Here is a 15,284-nt window from a genome sequence, read left to right as displayed (position 1 = left end):
AATGAGAAGTGGGGAAAACATCCACTGCTGGCTGGAGTCATGCTTACCACAAAGTGAGATGGCTGCTGCGACTGAAGTCATTCATCTCAGTTGCAGGACATCTTTGTGGGAATTCCTCAGAGTGATGTCCTAGGCCCAACAATTCATCTACTTCTTCAATTACCTTCCCTCCACTGTAAGGTCAGATTGGGAATATTTGCTGATGACTGCACAATGCCATTTGCAATTCCTCAGATACTTAAGTAGTCCATGTATAAATGCAGCACTTCCTGGACAAAATCCAGGTTTGGGTCGACAAGTGGCAAGCAACATTGATGGCACACAAGTGCCAAACATTGCGACCTCCAGCAACAGAACCTCACCATCCTCCGTGCTGTACCATTGCTGAATAAACCTGAGAGGTTACCACTGAACAAAGATTGAAATTGAATAGTCACATAAATTGCTAGCTGCAAAAGGACGGAATTCCACAGCACGTAACTTACTTCCTACCTCCCTAAAACCCGTTCACTATTTACAAGGCATAAATAAGGAAAGTGATAAAATACTGCCCACGTGCGGCTCCATCAACACTGAAGCAGCTGGACACTATCCAGGACAAAGCATTCTGCTCAAAGAGCATCCAATCCATGACGGTCAACATTCATTCTTTTAACCATATCTCATCAACCATTCTCAAGAGCAACTTGGTAAAGCAACAAATACTGGCCAACCCACAACGCAGGTGATGCTGACATCCCACGAGCTCATTAAAAAAAAACTGATGTACAGCTAGTGCACACCATCCACAAGATGCACTGCTGTAACTTACCAAAGCTCCTCCAAAAGCACTTCTCAATCCCACATAATCTACAATGGAGAAGAGCAACAGCTACAGATGTATGGAAACACTACAACACTATCACATGACCTGCAGGCTGCCCTCCAGCCACTCACCATTCTGATTAGAACTATTTCTTTACTGTTGCTGGGTCAAAATCCTGAAACTCTCTTCTCATCAGCACAGTGGGTGCCTACGAATCCAAAGGCCTGCAGAGGCTCAAGGTGGCAGTCACTACCACCTCCGCCAGTGTACATCCCATGAATGAATGAAAAGAAAACTGAAAAGCCAGACAGTTATGTGGGTAGAACAGGGGAGTTAAATTAACTGGATAGCTCTTTCAAGGAGATTGTAAAGATACAACAATCCAAATTACTTCCTTTAATACGGTTTGCTTCCAAGAAACCTTCAGCTAGTGAATACAAGAGGGAGCCTACTTGAGTGGTATAGATTACTACGAAACCCAAGTGGTGTCTTCATCCCATGAAAGCAAGTACAAGTTTTTTCATTACCTACTTCATGCAATGTAATTGCAAATTTTCCCTTACTAACACACTATTCTCAAATCAGTTAGATTTTACAAGCAAAGCACACTTGTACTGCTTGTGCTTGCTGAAGCTACAATTAAATCAGCTGACATTTTTCACATTAAATACCCAGACACAGCAAAATCAATGGATTATAAAATTATTGGCAGATGCAAGTTTCGATGCGACTTGCACCTCATTACTGGTGACTTGTGTCAATGGTGTAGAGTCACATTGTTAGGCACATTAATGAGCTAAATGCAAGCATTTCACCCGTGGAACTTGAACTTGCTTTAAACCAGTATGGAACTGGTTTACAGTCATTTGGAACCCACTTTTGAACAACGTTGGGCTGCATCTCCAGGATCCAAAAGTAGAACTGAATTTATAAACATTGTATAAATTTCTCTGAACAAGCACAGAGAATCAGAGTTCACTTGTAGCAAGATAAAGTAGAAAACAGAACTAGGTATAATACTAAAATTAGCACAGAATGTTTCACAGCTTTTTATCATGAATAAGTTGTTTTCTTATACTAGTATATTATTACTGTTGTCAGCATCAAAATGGTCTTTTTTATGTGTTTTTGTGAATTAGTTCAGTATCACATTTTGTGAACACAGATTAAGAAACTGTCAAGCCAACAGGATGGCTTGGTCAGTGAAAAGCTGGGCCCAATCTGCACTGAGATAATTGACCTTACCAAGGACAGGCAGCTACCTGTGGCCTGTTTTTCATTAATCACTGGGATGGGTGGAGAAAAATAATGGCCAGACTGCATCTGATCCAAAGAAGAAAGAAAGAAATTGGTTTTCATTGCTCTCGATGGGAGATATCAAGGACAAGGTACATTACCCATTTGACGATGCTGCCTGTAAGTTGAAGGAAGGCGATGAGGCCATCCATTTCACGTTGTGTTATGCCTCTCAAAGGCATGTGTCTGTACTGAATGGTGTCTGTGCTTGGAATATCTCTTCTTAGGTGCTCATGGTACAGCATCAGTGAGTGGAAGAAATGTTCCCATGATACAGGGTTGCCTCCGACTACCTGGATATTCTCTACTGCAAGGAACAACAACGAAGATTTAATCTTAAAAAATGTCATTTGAACTCTTCCTTTTTCTTCATCATCCAACTGTCCCTCAATATACGAGGTTGTGACTCCATAGATTCAAGACATTCCTCATCAGCAAAACAATTTATTTGTACTTCTTTCAAATGATTACACTATATTTGCTGCCCATAACATAGCTGGTTTCACAATGAGGAGATCTACTATAGATTGTTTCACAAAGCAAGCACCCCAAGTCCACAGGCTTGACCCCAAATTTCCAATATTCTGTCATTTTAATTCTTCACCTGCTCAGAAACTCTGTCCTCTGATGCCTACTCTCTTCAAATAAACAGTTCATAAGAGCCTGAGAAAAGGCATTCCATCTCTCTGCTTTGGAGTCTTCTGGATCAAAATTTTAATAATTTCAACTCATAGCCACGATACCCTTTTCTTGGGCAGCATCTGATAGAACTATCTTTGGTTTCTTTTCTTGTTCCATTCTCCTTTAGCGTTGCACCATCATACATTTGACATTTAATCAGTCTGGCTTTCCTGATCAAAGACAGCCCTTTTTTGAACTTGGTTCCCCTTTAACCTTTTCATAGAATCATGAAATCCCTACAGTCTGGAAGCAGGCCATTCTGCCAATCGAGTTTGGACTCAGCATCTAAAAAACATTCCACCCAGACCCAACCCCCCCTCTCCCCATAATCTTGCATTTTTACCATGGTGAATCAACCTAACATGCACACCTTTGAACTGTGGGAGAAAACCCGTGCTGACATGAGGAAAACATGCAAACAGACAGACACCTTCGGGTGGAATCAAACTCAGGTCCCTAGTGCAGCAAGGCAACAGTGCTAACCACTGAGCTACCGTGCCATCCGATTTGACCCACCTTGAACTTTTCAAATCAACCACTTTCCAGTTCTGATGAGAGATCAATGTCAAATATCAAGTTTGGTTCTCTCTCAACAGCTAAATTCCTGAACTGAGAATTTCTAGCAACTGTGAGTGGAACCCTTAATAAATATTAACTACCATGGTCAGAATTTGACTGGTCAGTTGTAATTAGCAGATTTCTGAAGGAAAAATAGGAAAGATTTTAAGTAATCTGAGAGTTAGGACAATCTGCAAACAAAGTATTTAATAAACAAAATAACCACAGACATTTAGTGATGTGGGAAAGTAAGTGTTTAATACGTTTGAGTCAAGAACATCAACTAAATAAATAACCACTGAATGTAAAAGTACAAAAGTGGCCGGTCACTGAGCCCATTATGCCTGTGCCAGGTCTTGGAACAAGCTTTCCAATTTAGCCCCATGCCTCAGTTTCCTCCCCATAATGCTGAAAATTAGTCCCCAAACAGTGTTAAATTGCCTTTTCAAGGTTTCAATTATTCAGGGTGAGCGTACCTTCTTTATATTTCTAATCACTTTATATATTATACCCTTTTAATTCTTCTATTGTTTTAAATCCAAAATAAGTTAAGCAGATGGAAAGAATTTATCACTTCTATCACTTTAAGGTCTTAAATATATCTCCTAAACCCACTTGCAAATCTTTAAACTGAACAGCCTTAACACGGGAGTTTATTTTGATGACTGAGCTGTATAACAATGCCATCTTGACTTTGCTCCTGCTGTTGTCAGTTCTTGCTCCAAGAGCTTCCAGGACACAATTTCGGCTGATATTTCAGTGCAGTATCCGGTGATGCGACATTGTCAGAGATATCATCATTTCGATAAGGATTTCAACTAAGCCTCTGTCTGCTGCATGGATGTATACTTTTAATAAAACTCTGGCACAATTTGATAAGCAGTGAAGTTTTTCTGAGACCAGGGTCAATAGCCATCCCTTCTGATATCAGCCAAAGAAAGGTTACGAGCCTCATTTAGATTTTGCTGTGCTCATGTGCTGCTGCATTTGTATATTAAAAAAAAACTACTCATTGCTATGAAATGGCCCAAGGGCACAAATGTGATAATAGTGCTTGATTTTCATTCACAAATTTAAAGTTGCTCTTTTTATCATGGGCTGTCTTTTTGAAGGCCTTGTGTGATTTCTGATGAAATTCCAGGTGCATTGTAAGCACTGTAGAAAAATCCATTAAAAATAATTTGTTATAGTAAAGAATATTTTTTATACTTCAATTAATCACTTGATACTCATACTCGTTTAAGTGTCTCGCTTTACTTTTGCTGCTTTTGGGTTTCACTGTAAATAATGTCTAGTGGATAATTACATTGACTTTTATATTTTACTATTCATGTCACTTGCCACAAGCTTCATTAAATTTTAGTCTGCATCAATAAATCTATCCTGCACACGTTTTGATCAGCTGAGAAGTTGGACCAAATTCAAACATTGTTGATTGTAATGTTTTTCCGTATGTAAAGAATGCCACATTTATATTTGTTATTTTATGAGGTATATATGCAGATAATGGAACTTGTTTGTCTATTTGGGTTTCCTTAGCTTTAGATTTAATACATTTAGCTCAGTGACAGCATTCCTTGTACCTGACTTAGAATATAATTGATTAAAATCCCATTCTAAAGAGTCAAAGGTCTTGTCGAGGTGACAGTCCAGGGTGGTACTGTGGGTGTGCTGCACCTCTACAGCTGATTTGATTTTAAACTGTTCAGTTCAATGTAGGTCTTGTGACACCATTCATGAGCAGGGTTACAATGGTGTGTTGTTGTTTCCAACATGTATTTTGTTTTACCATATTAAAATACACACACAAATTGCTTTTTCATTATATCTACTACACTGTTCTCCTGGTTTTGTTCCTTGTGGATTTGCCTGGTTTCCAAAGCTTTAACATGTTCTTGGGAAAGAGTACTAATGACAATAGTTTCCAAAAGAAACATCCATATGGACTTAATTCTAACTTCTCCACATATTTTCGTTTTGCATTTTTATATTTTTCTGATATCTAAGTGGCACTGAATTAAATAGTACACGTAAAAAGTGAACAAGCTATCTTCTATTTAACTACATGTTCCCTTTTCACAGGTAGTTTGCTACATAGTTTTTGAACTTTAGCTAATTACATGCTTATTGAAATGTGAATTTTTACTGTAGACTCAGCCCAATATGGAAATGTATCTACAATTGCTCTAAAACATAGTTTTAGGAATTTTGCCTTTGTGGAAGGAGATGGGTATATCGAGGTTTAAGTAGTGGACCGAAACGGCAGACACGAATAGTTCAGATGTTCATACTCGTGAATAATGCTATCACACCCTTCCTAAAGACTGCGATAATTGTGCAGCAAATTTTGCTATTTGCCACAGCTCTTGCATTAACTGAAAAATAAACTGCAGTGCTCTATGCAAATCAGAGTTTGGGGCAACCACACCAAAATAAAGCAATCCACCCTAAATGTCATATGTTATGCATGTTTCTTGGTACTTTAGCTGGACTCAGCACATTGAATTCTGAATTCCCCTTCTGCTCCTGGCATTTTTGTATTTTGCTGCTCATTAGTTTAGCAGGCACGTGAAATGTTGAGCATAGCATTCTGACTAAGTGAAAAGGTGAAGCCTGGAATTATGAATCCCTCAGTGCATGGAAGAGTCCTAAGCTTCACAGATAAACTTTGCTAAAGATGTAGCTTGAAACCTAGTGGTCACCTGACCCCTCTTTTATAAAGGGTCTCACTTGGGAATTAAAAACTTTTTGCTGCATGAGCCAGTTTGTATTATGTCCATCCTGTGAGTAATGTAGTCGTGCTTGATAAACCAGCCCCTTCAAACTTGACATCAATTCTCCATGCAGAAGCTTGCACATTTGCACTTCAAGTTGTAAATTTCTGGAAAACAGTGGTACACATCTCACTCATCTACAAGCCACATGGGATTCTCTATCTGGTGTGCACGTTCTCTCCCTTTGTTCAAAAAATAAACTTAGTTTTGGGTCTTTTCTCTGTTTTAATGAAAACACCTGAATAGATAAATATTGTTTGTATCAGCCTTAGAGGCTTCTGTGCACTCGACTGACCCATGAGTTGAAGAACATCTTTGCCTACTATTATTCTTTTTCTTGCTCACATTCTATGCCTGTATTGTTATCTATTCTTTACTGTGGCCCCATCTCTACATCAGGTGCACCTAATGTTTTCATTTTCTAATCAGAGTTTTCAAATCTTAGTGCTTTCTACCCAAAGCCCAGAGGCACAGAACCAAATATGAAGCTCCAGTTGCAATCAAGAAGCTCATCATCCACTAGAGTTTAAACCTGGGGTCACCAGGCATGGATGTCCTCTCCCTACTCCTGACTATTCACTGGGCAATTCAAAGAGCTTTGCGTGGAGTGTCAGTATTAATCTTGACACAAGCAATAGTTTGCGTGTTGCAACTATTCTTTGCGAATACAATGCACAAAACATGAGTGCTGCTTTTAAAAAATGAAAAATGCAGACCTGTCTCCCCCATTGGGAAATGTGTTTTTATTGGAATAACTCCAGCACTCCCATGTGAAATTAGACGCTGACAGTCTGTGGACTGTTTGACTGTGGATCTTTACCCTGAACTCACTAAATATTCACTCAAGTGACGTGAACATAAGAGCTATAGCTAGTAAGTTTGCAGATGACGCCAACATTGGACGTGTAGTGGACAGTGAAGAGGGTTACCTCAGATGACAATGGGATCTTGATCAGATGGGCCAATGGGCTGAGAAGTGGCAGATGGAATTTAATTTAGATAAATGCGAGGTGCTGCATTTTGGGACAGAAAGTATTAGCAGGACTTATACACTTAATGGTAAGGTCCTGGGGAGTGTTGCTGAACAAAGAGACCTTGGAGTGCAGATTCAAAGCTCCTTGAAAGTAGAGTCGCAGCTAGATAGAATAGTGAAGAAGGCGTTTGTTATGCTTTCCTTTATTGGTCAGAGCATTGAGTAAAGGAATTGGGAGGTCATGTTGCAGCTGTACAGGACATTGGTAAGGCCACTTTTGGAATATTGCGTGCAGTTCTTGTCTCCTTCCTATCGGAAGGATGTTGCGGAACTTGAAAGGGTTCAGAAAAGATTTACACGGATATTGCCAGGGTTGGAGGATTTGAGCCACTATATGGAGTGGCTGAATAGACCAGGGCTGTTTTCCCTGGATCATTGGAGGCTGAAGGGTGACCTTACTGAGGTTTATAAAATCACAAGGGGTATGGATAGGATAAATAGACAAAGTCTTTTCCCTGGAGTGGGGGAGTCCAGAACTAGATGGCAAATGTTTAAGGGTGGGGGAGGGGGGTATTATATAAAAGAGACTTAACTGGCAACTTTCAAGCAGAGGTTGGTGCGTATATGGAATGAACTGCCAGAGGTGGTGGTGTAGGCTAGTACAATTGCAACATTTAAAAGGCATCTGGATAGGTATAAGAAGAAGAAAGGTATGGAGGGATATGGCCGAGTGCTGGCAGCGGGACTAGATTGGGTTGGGATATCTGGTCAGCATGGACGATTTGGACCGAAGGGTCTGTTTCCGTGCTGTACATCTCTATGACTCAATGACTCTTCTGTACAGCTGTTTTCCCAATTATTTTTACATCCACAATATCTGATTAAGTCACTGACCAGAGGAAAAGTTCCTCAGCGGTCACTGGGTCAAAATCTTGGCACTCCTTTCCTAACTGCACTGTGTCCTCTTAACCACATAGACTGCAGTGATTTAAGGTGGGAGCTTACCAGTATCTTCAAAAGCAATCAGAGATGGAAAGAAAACCTGGCCAGCCAGCAATACCCACATCTCGTGAACAAGTAAATGACAAAAAAAAGAAGCTATACTAGTAGTCAAGGAAAACACTCGCTGATTTTTCCTTGGTACAAAGGCCAACTGGTACAAACCTGACATCAGGTCAGATATCAAATCTAGCCGCAAGATAATATGCAACACTGAGTAACACGTTTATCCATTATTACTGGCAATGCATATCCCTGCCTTTTGAATTCATTTTCATGTACCATCGTTACTCAATTCTGAACATCAAGGACACTTCAAATGAATTTTCATGTCTTTTAATATTAAAGAGATTAAATGATTTCAAGTTTAATAATGGTACAGCTTGCATTTGCACAGGAAAAAACTCACCATGACTGCTGCCATTGACTTTGAGCAGACTGAAGCAGTAGTGTGCACAGTGTGGTCCATTGGCTAGTCCACGTAGCATCTGAAGATAGGGCAAGTACAGAGATGGGGGTAGCATGTCTCCCATCTGCCTCACAAACTTGGACAGAACAACCTGCAAAGTAAAAAGAAATTAAAGGCTTTTTCCAAAAGGACAGATTTGTCAGCTACAAGCTGACAGCTACTAAACTGAAGACACCCAACTAAGTTGAAGTTGCAATAACAAAAAGCTCAGCAAAACACTTAGGTATATTGCTGAAATCAGTATACTGGAACAGGAATAGACAACAGTCCCTGAAACATGTTTTCCCGTTTAATTTGGCTATTTCAGATCACCTCACTCATGATCCAAAGCCCTTCGACCTTGAGCCAGCAAAGGTCTATGATCTCAGTTGTGCAGCTTGGTTGAAATCACTGGAAACATACCTGGCGTTGTGGGGGCCTATGGCGGGTCAAACCGGAGAATGAACCAGTCATGCTTGTAGTTTGAACTGGTTCTGATGGACACCAATATTCAAGGGCGAGCTCTAGTCTGAAGGGATCCTTCTGGTACAACTCTCCAATCTGTCAAAAGTTGAATCACATAAAAATTATATCTCAATTAACTTATTTGAGAGGTTGAGATGTGATAAGGCATCATAGAAATCAACATAAGCATCAAAACTATATGTATAACCACTTCAAATATGCAGTTTCAAATCCACTACATGATCTCAACAACTTGGTGAACCTCCAAAATGTGCACATGGATTGAATGGTTTTCAAGAATGCAGACCCTTTCGCTAGTTATCTATTCTCATAAAGCACAACTTACTTTCTGCCACTGGAGGCCCTCAGTGATCTACTTGTAGAAGAGTGGGCCAGCATGCGTTGATACAACACACTCAATCTGCAAAATGGTCATATGTATTCACCCATTTAAAATGCAAAGTCTGCTTTGTAAATTTGGGGAAATCTTCCCTGCACTCAACATTCAATACAAGTTAGCAGCAGAAATTAAAAAGCGAAGTTGTTCTGGTTTCAGGAATGTTCACCAAGTCATAAACAGATTAAAAACTGCTCTTCAATTTTTCTTCCTATCAATCCTTTCGCTCCATAAGTTGGCACACACACAGCCCTTCGTTCTTCTTTTTTCCCAAAACGCTATCAGACTCTGTGGGGGAGCACAACCTGGCTCAGTTTTCATACATACAGCGTCAAAAACAATCATTGGAAGGAACCAATCAAATCATAATGACTATTATAAAAAGGAAGCGCTGGGAAAATACAGCAGATCCAGGAACACAGGAAAGAAGTTAAAGTTCAAGTCCAACATGATTTTTCTTCATACTAACAAGTCATAAAGCACTTTCTGCTTTTAGTCCAGATCTACAGCATCTGGAGTATTTTTTCTTTTAAAACAACACCAATTGATGTGTTCTTAAGCTGCCTCATTTTGTGCTCATGTTTGCACCTTAATTCTGAGATTCCTTAAATCTCACTGTTGTCTGTGAAGACACGCCTTCAAATGCACCTCTTTGACCAAGCTTTTTGTCACTTATCTTAATGTGTACTGATGTGGATCTAGTTCAATCTTTGATGGAACTACTGACAACTGTTTTGTTTTACAATGCTAAAGATGCTACAATGCAAAAATGCATGTTGTTGTTGCCGTTCACTGAGGTACCAGTTTGGTGCCTGTTCATTCCAAGTCAAAGTTCAGGGTGGTATCAAGTTTCATCTTACCAACAGCATTAAGTGCTCGAGGTCACGGCGTACTGTGGAAGGTGGCTCAGTGCCCACCTGCAGACTCATATGGATAATTCGGGCATCTTCATCTGCACGGTTCCGCAGTTGTTTAACCTGTTAATACAGTAGGTTAGATTGCAAAGAGAAGTGAAAGTTAATAGTCTCACTGGTGTTGTCTTTGCTCAATTTATCTTACAAAATTGATGGGAAGCAAAAGACCAGCAGCTGTGCAAAGCCTGCCACACGCAATGGCCAGGGAACAGAGATTTAGCACTTTCTCTTGCCTGGCACAACAATGTTATCTCCTGGGTGAGGCAAAACGACCAGAGCAAGAACAGACAGGACTAGAAAAAGGGGGAAGAAACTCAAAATTCATCTCTCTCTCACAGATACAAATGTTAATTCATATAATAGAGCCTCTGCACCGGACCAAGTTGTAGCCCAGCTCTCTCTGTTAAGCATACAGAGATTCAGCACATACCACATTAGCAAGCAACAACACAAAAGTTTATTCCTATCTGCTCAAAGAAAATAGAACGGCTTGACATCCAGTCTGAACCCAAACTTATTCCATTAAAAATAACGTTCCCTATTCCTTCTCAACCTGTCAAACTAGATTAATTCCTCAACAGGTATCATTTTCCGGTGCAGTGCAACATTTCATATCAATCTCGATAAAACAATTATATATTTCATCTGACATACAATCTGGAGCCAAAACTTTAAAATGAAGAACTGAACCAAAAAAGTGAAGGTAGAAGAGACATTTTCATGTTAAAATACGGCCTGGTTCATCAAATACACCTGAAGTTGACCCAATCAAAATCGGTTCTGTGCAGGGTAGGGGTAGAGTGAACATCAATAGTCACGCCATCATGACAACAACAGATAATTACAGAAAAATTTTTAAAGTCTTTTTGATTTGCATTTTGGCTCCCTATGCCTGCTTTTGGAATCACATGCCCTTTTGTTGCTTGCTTCACTGGTGCTTGTGTATGCCCTGATGGCTAACTGTTTGCCCTCCCAGGTGTCCTTGACACAGGTGTTTGGGGGTTGGCATGTCATCCTGGAGCGTTGTTTGTGGCCACGGAGGTGCCTGTCTATTTCCCTTGCAGTCGACCACCTCAGCAATTACAATGGCATTTACACATTGTTAGCAGTATTCTAAACGTGGTCTCACCAATGTCCTATACAGCTGCAACTTTTCATCCCAACTCCTAAATTCGAATGTTCTGATGAATGAAGAGAAGAATGCCAAACACCAATTCTGGCTGCCCCTCGACATGAAGGATATTGTTCCCCTGAGAGCACGCAGAGGAGATTTATAAGGATGTCACCAAGACTGGAGGGTTTGAGCTACAGGGAGAGGTTGAATAGCCTGGGACTTTTATCCCTGCAGCATTGGAGGCGAAGGGGTAACCTTATAGAGGTTTATGAAATAATGAGGGACATAGAAAGATTGAACAGCCAAGGTCTTTTTCCTAGGGTGGGTGAGTCCAAAACTAGAGGGGATTGGATTAAGGCGAGAAAGGAATGATTAAAAGGACCTAAGGGGTAACTGTTTCACACAGAGGGTGGTATATGAATAGAACAAGCTGCCAGAGGAAGTGATGGAAGTGAGAACAATTACAAAATTTAAAAGGCATCTGGATGGTCACATGAATAGAGAGATATGGGCTAAATGTTGCCAAATGGGACTAGGTCAGATTGGGACATCTGGTCGGCACAGATGAGTTGGACTGAAGGGTCTATTTCCTTACTGTATGACTCTATTAAAGGATTCACAAAGAGGGCACTTCCACCTCTTTCTTCCTTCTTCCACCTATAGTTCCTTACTGTCTACCTGTACAAAGATGGGCCATGATTCAGTTTCAAATTGCAACTTAAACATTAACTGCCAGCATCTCCTTGTAAAAGCTTTCCATAGACCACAATGATAATCAGCCACTTATTAAGAACTAGACTCCTGATATTTGAGGTCAACAGTTTCAAGAACTTGTCTATGGACAAGCTCTGCAATGCATTGTTAACTCTTCATTCAAGCGTTAACCCATTTCGCCATTCAATGGGCTCCAAAATATTTTCTTAAAGTGCCAGCTAGTATTACATTGTTTTGATGGTTTGGTGATCTTAGCTTTATAGGATTTGTTTCCCAAGCTTTTATTTGCTGAACAAACTTCTTCCTGAAAAATGTCTAACACGAATAACCACAAGCGTTGCAACTGATCAGTAAAATTCAGTCCCGACTCAGGTGTTTGTCAGCAGAACAGCAGATCTCAAGTAGTGTGCTGGAATAAGGGAGTATACCTATATTACACTGACATTAGTATACCCAGTAACAGTTAATACCAAAGTTGACCCCACTGTCATAAATAAATGCTATTTTTGTTCTTTTTAAAAAAAAGAATTTATTACTGGTTGATTAGCTGACAAGTTTTTATATCCATTAAACATACGGAGTTCAAATAAATGGTTCCGTATAAAGTCACAAGGATAACATTTACATGAGATGTAATTCCATCTACAGTTGTTAGTTCAGAGTTAAACTTATTGAATGTGCATATGCCAATCTCCAAGAATATGCTCTTTAAAATGAAAACATAGCTTTTACATGTCATGATCAATAATAAATCACAAGTTTGACGTACAGTTATTCCCAGTTTCGTGAGACACCTGGAGCCCAATATCTCAGCAAAATCAGCGGGCTCTTCACCCACTTAGTTCATCCAAATGTATCCCATTACATCATACCAAAAAAAATCTTAACATATTAAATCAAACTGATAGGAATTATGATTTTTAAACAGGAACTTGCAAGCTGTGGAGTCAAAAATGAGAAGAGAATCTCCTCTTTAAATGAGGGGTCAACACGAACCATGAAGATAGCAGTGGTACAACATAAATGAGTTGGTGTTTTCAAATGAATTAGTCCAAAGGATCTCTATTCCACTCCATGGGAGAGGTCAAAGGAAGATATTCTTGTTTTATTTGGACTTGGGAACAGATCTAATTGAATGATGAAATGGTGTTTCGTGTTCAGTATAGCGACAGGGTGAATAAAAGGGACAGAAATTCAAAGTCAGGGCACCCAAAAGGAAATTTACTTTTGCAGCAAGTTGTCAGGGGCTATGCGCGGACATGAACCAGTTGAATAAACTTCTACAACTTACCTTCATTGGCATCAATGTCAAGAAATCTGTGATTAGATTGTGAATCCTACGGATATAGAATTCATCTTGGTGCAAACCCTCAGCTCTCACCACAGCATCAGTGAGGAAAAGGAAGGCATTCTGGCTAATGGCCATGTTTGCAATCATCTCGTCAGCCTCTGTAAACTCTGTCAGTGCTGCAATTGATGAAAAATGTAGACATACTCAACCCATCAATAATTAACATTCAGATCACAGAGTCAACTTCACAACAGAAACATCATTGTATTTTAAGGTACACATTCAATAAATAGGAAGGTGTTTCCTTGAATACATACCACCAAGGATTTGTCAAGTGATGAAAATGTAAAGGCCATGTCAGCAATTGAGGAAGTTCATAGCTATATGGCTGCAATACAGTACTTCAGTTCTGTAATGTATGTCAGAGGGACAAGAAGGAGTAAAGATTGGCCTGGAGATGAAATATAATGGTCCAGTTGACCTTCCTTGCCCTTATTCATTATTGCGATGTACACTTGCACCAGTTACAACAGCTTAACACTCTCACGCCCACTTTTTCAGGGTAAGAGATTTGAATTTCCAAATTGCAACCTTACCAGCCAAACCCTCAATCAAGCTGCAGTGAGAAAGTCTATACCATTTGCATAAAAGATAAGCCAAGAGGAAACAGGTGTGCACCTCAACAAACTATATTAAACCAATCATTTCAATCAGAGGATTAATAAAGCTAATACAATAGATTGGTTAAAATTACATTTGATTAACAATAATCAAAAATTAAACATGACAGGGCAGGGCAGGGAGACATAGTATTAAAGATGCAGCAACAAATACAAAAGAAATGCAATAATTGGAGATGGACAGATAACTTCACATAAATTACTTAAAGCAAATTAGCTAAACTAAGGGATACACTTACATTTCGAAGAAAATGGGCAAATCAGTGATAGGTAGCATGGTTTTGTGCAGGGAAGGTCATGTCATACCAACTTAATAGAATTCTTTGAGGAAGTGACAAAGTAGTTTGATTAGGGGAGGGCTGTAGGTATCTTAAGCATTTGATAAGGCTCCCCATGGTAGGCTGATGGAGAAAGCAAAATCGAAAGGGGTCCAGAATTCACTAGCTAGATGGAGAGAACTGGCTGGGCAACAGGAGACAGAGTAGTAGTAGAAAGCAGTTTCTCAAAGTGGAGAACTGTGACCAATGGTGTTCCACAGGGATCCGTGCTCGGATTGCTGCTGTTTGGATATACATAAATGATCTGGAAGAAGGTACAAGTGGTCTGAGTAGCAAGTTTGCAGATGACATGAAGTTTGGTGGAGTAGCAGACAGTGAAGAGAACTGTCAGAGAATGAAGCAGAATATAGATAGATGGGAGAGTTGGACAGAGAAATGGTAGATGGAGTTCAACACGGGCATATGTGAGGTGATGCATTTTGGAATATCCAACTCAAGAGTGAACCATATGATAAATGAAAAAGCCCTGGGGAAAACTTATGTACAGAGAGATCTGGGTGTTCAGGCCCATTATACCCTGACAGTGGCAATGCAGGTCGATAGAGTGGTCAAGAAGGCATAGGGCATGCTTTCCTTCATCGGATAGGGTAGTGAGTAAAACATTTGGCGGGTCATCTTACAGTTATACAGGACTTGGATTCAGCCACATTTGGAATACTGCATACAATTCTGGTCGCCACATTACCAGAAGGATGTGGATGCTTTGGAGAGGGTGCGGAGGAGGTTCACCAGGATGTTGCCTGATATGGAGGGTGCTGGCTATGAAAAGAGGTTGACAAGATTAGGATTATTTTCATTAGAAAGATAGAAGGGGGGGGAACACCTGATTGAGGTCTA

The 15,284-nt window shown here is 40.0% G+C and overlaps 1 protein-coding gene across 1 annotated transcript in view; it reads right to left on the bottom strand.

Moving 5' to 3' along the window:
• nup205 (nucleoporin 205) overlaps positions 1-15,284 on the bottom strand; it is a 109,399-nt gene that overhangs the window by 75,197 nt on the left and 18,918 nt on the right. Inside the window, exons 8-12 of the mRNA XM_043708929.1 lie at positions 13,430-13,605; positions 10,257-10,373; positions 8,958-9,095; positions 8,496-8,646; positions 2,203-2,408 (exon numbers count right to left, since the gene is read on the bottom strand). Of these exons, the coding sequence (XP_043564864.1) occupies positions 2,203-2,408; positions 8,496-8,646; positions 8,958-9,095; positions 10,257-10,373; positions 13,430-13,605 (788 nt within the window). The remainder of the gene's footprint in view (positions 1-2,202; positions 2,409-8,495; positions 8,647-8,957; positions 9,096-10,256; positions 10,374-13,429; positions 13,606-15,284) is intronic.

This window comes from Chiloscyllium plagiosum, chromosome 19, assembly GCF_004010195.1.
Source record: "Chiloscyllium plagiosum isolate BGI_BamShark_2017 chromosome 19, ASM401019v2, whole genome shotgun sequence".
Taxonomy (NCBI): Eukaryota; Metazoa; Chordata; class Chondrichthyes; order Orectolobiformes; family Hemiscylliidae; genus Chiloscyllium; species Chiloscyllium plagiosum.
The sequence above is the reverse complement of the archived record's forward strand: the minus strand, read 5'-3'. Positions and strand labels throughout refer to the sequence as shown.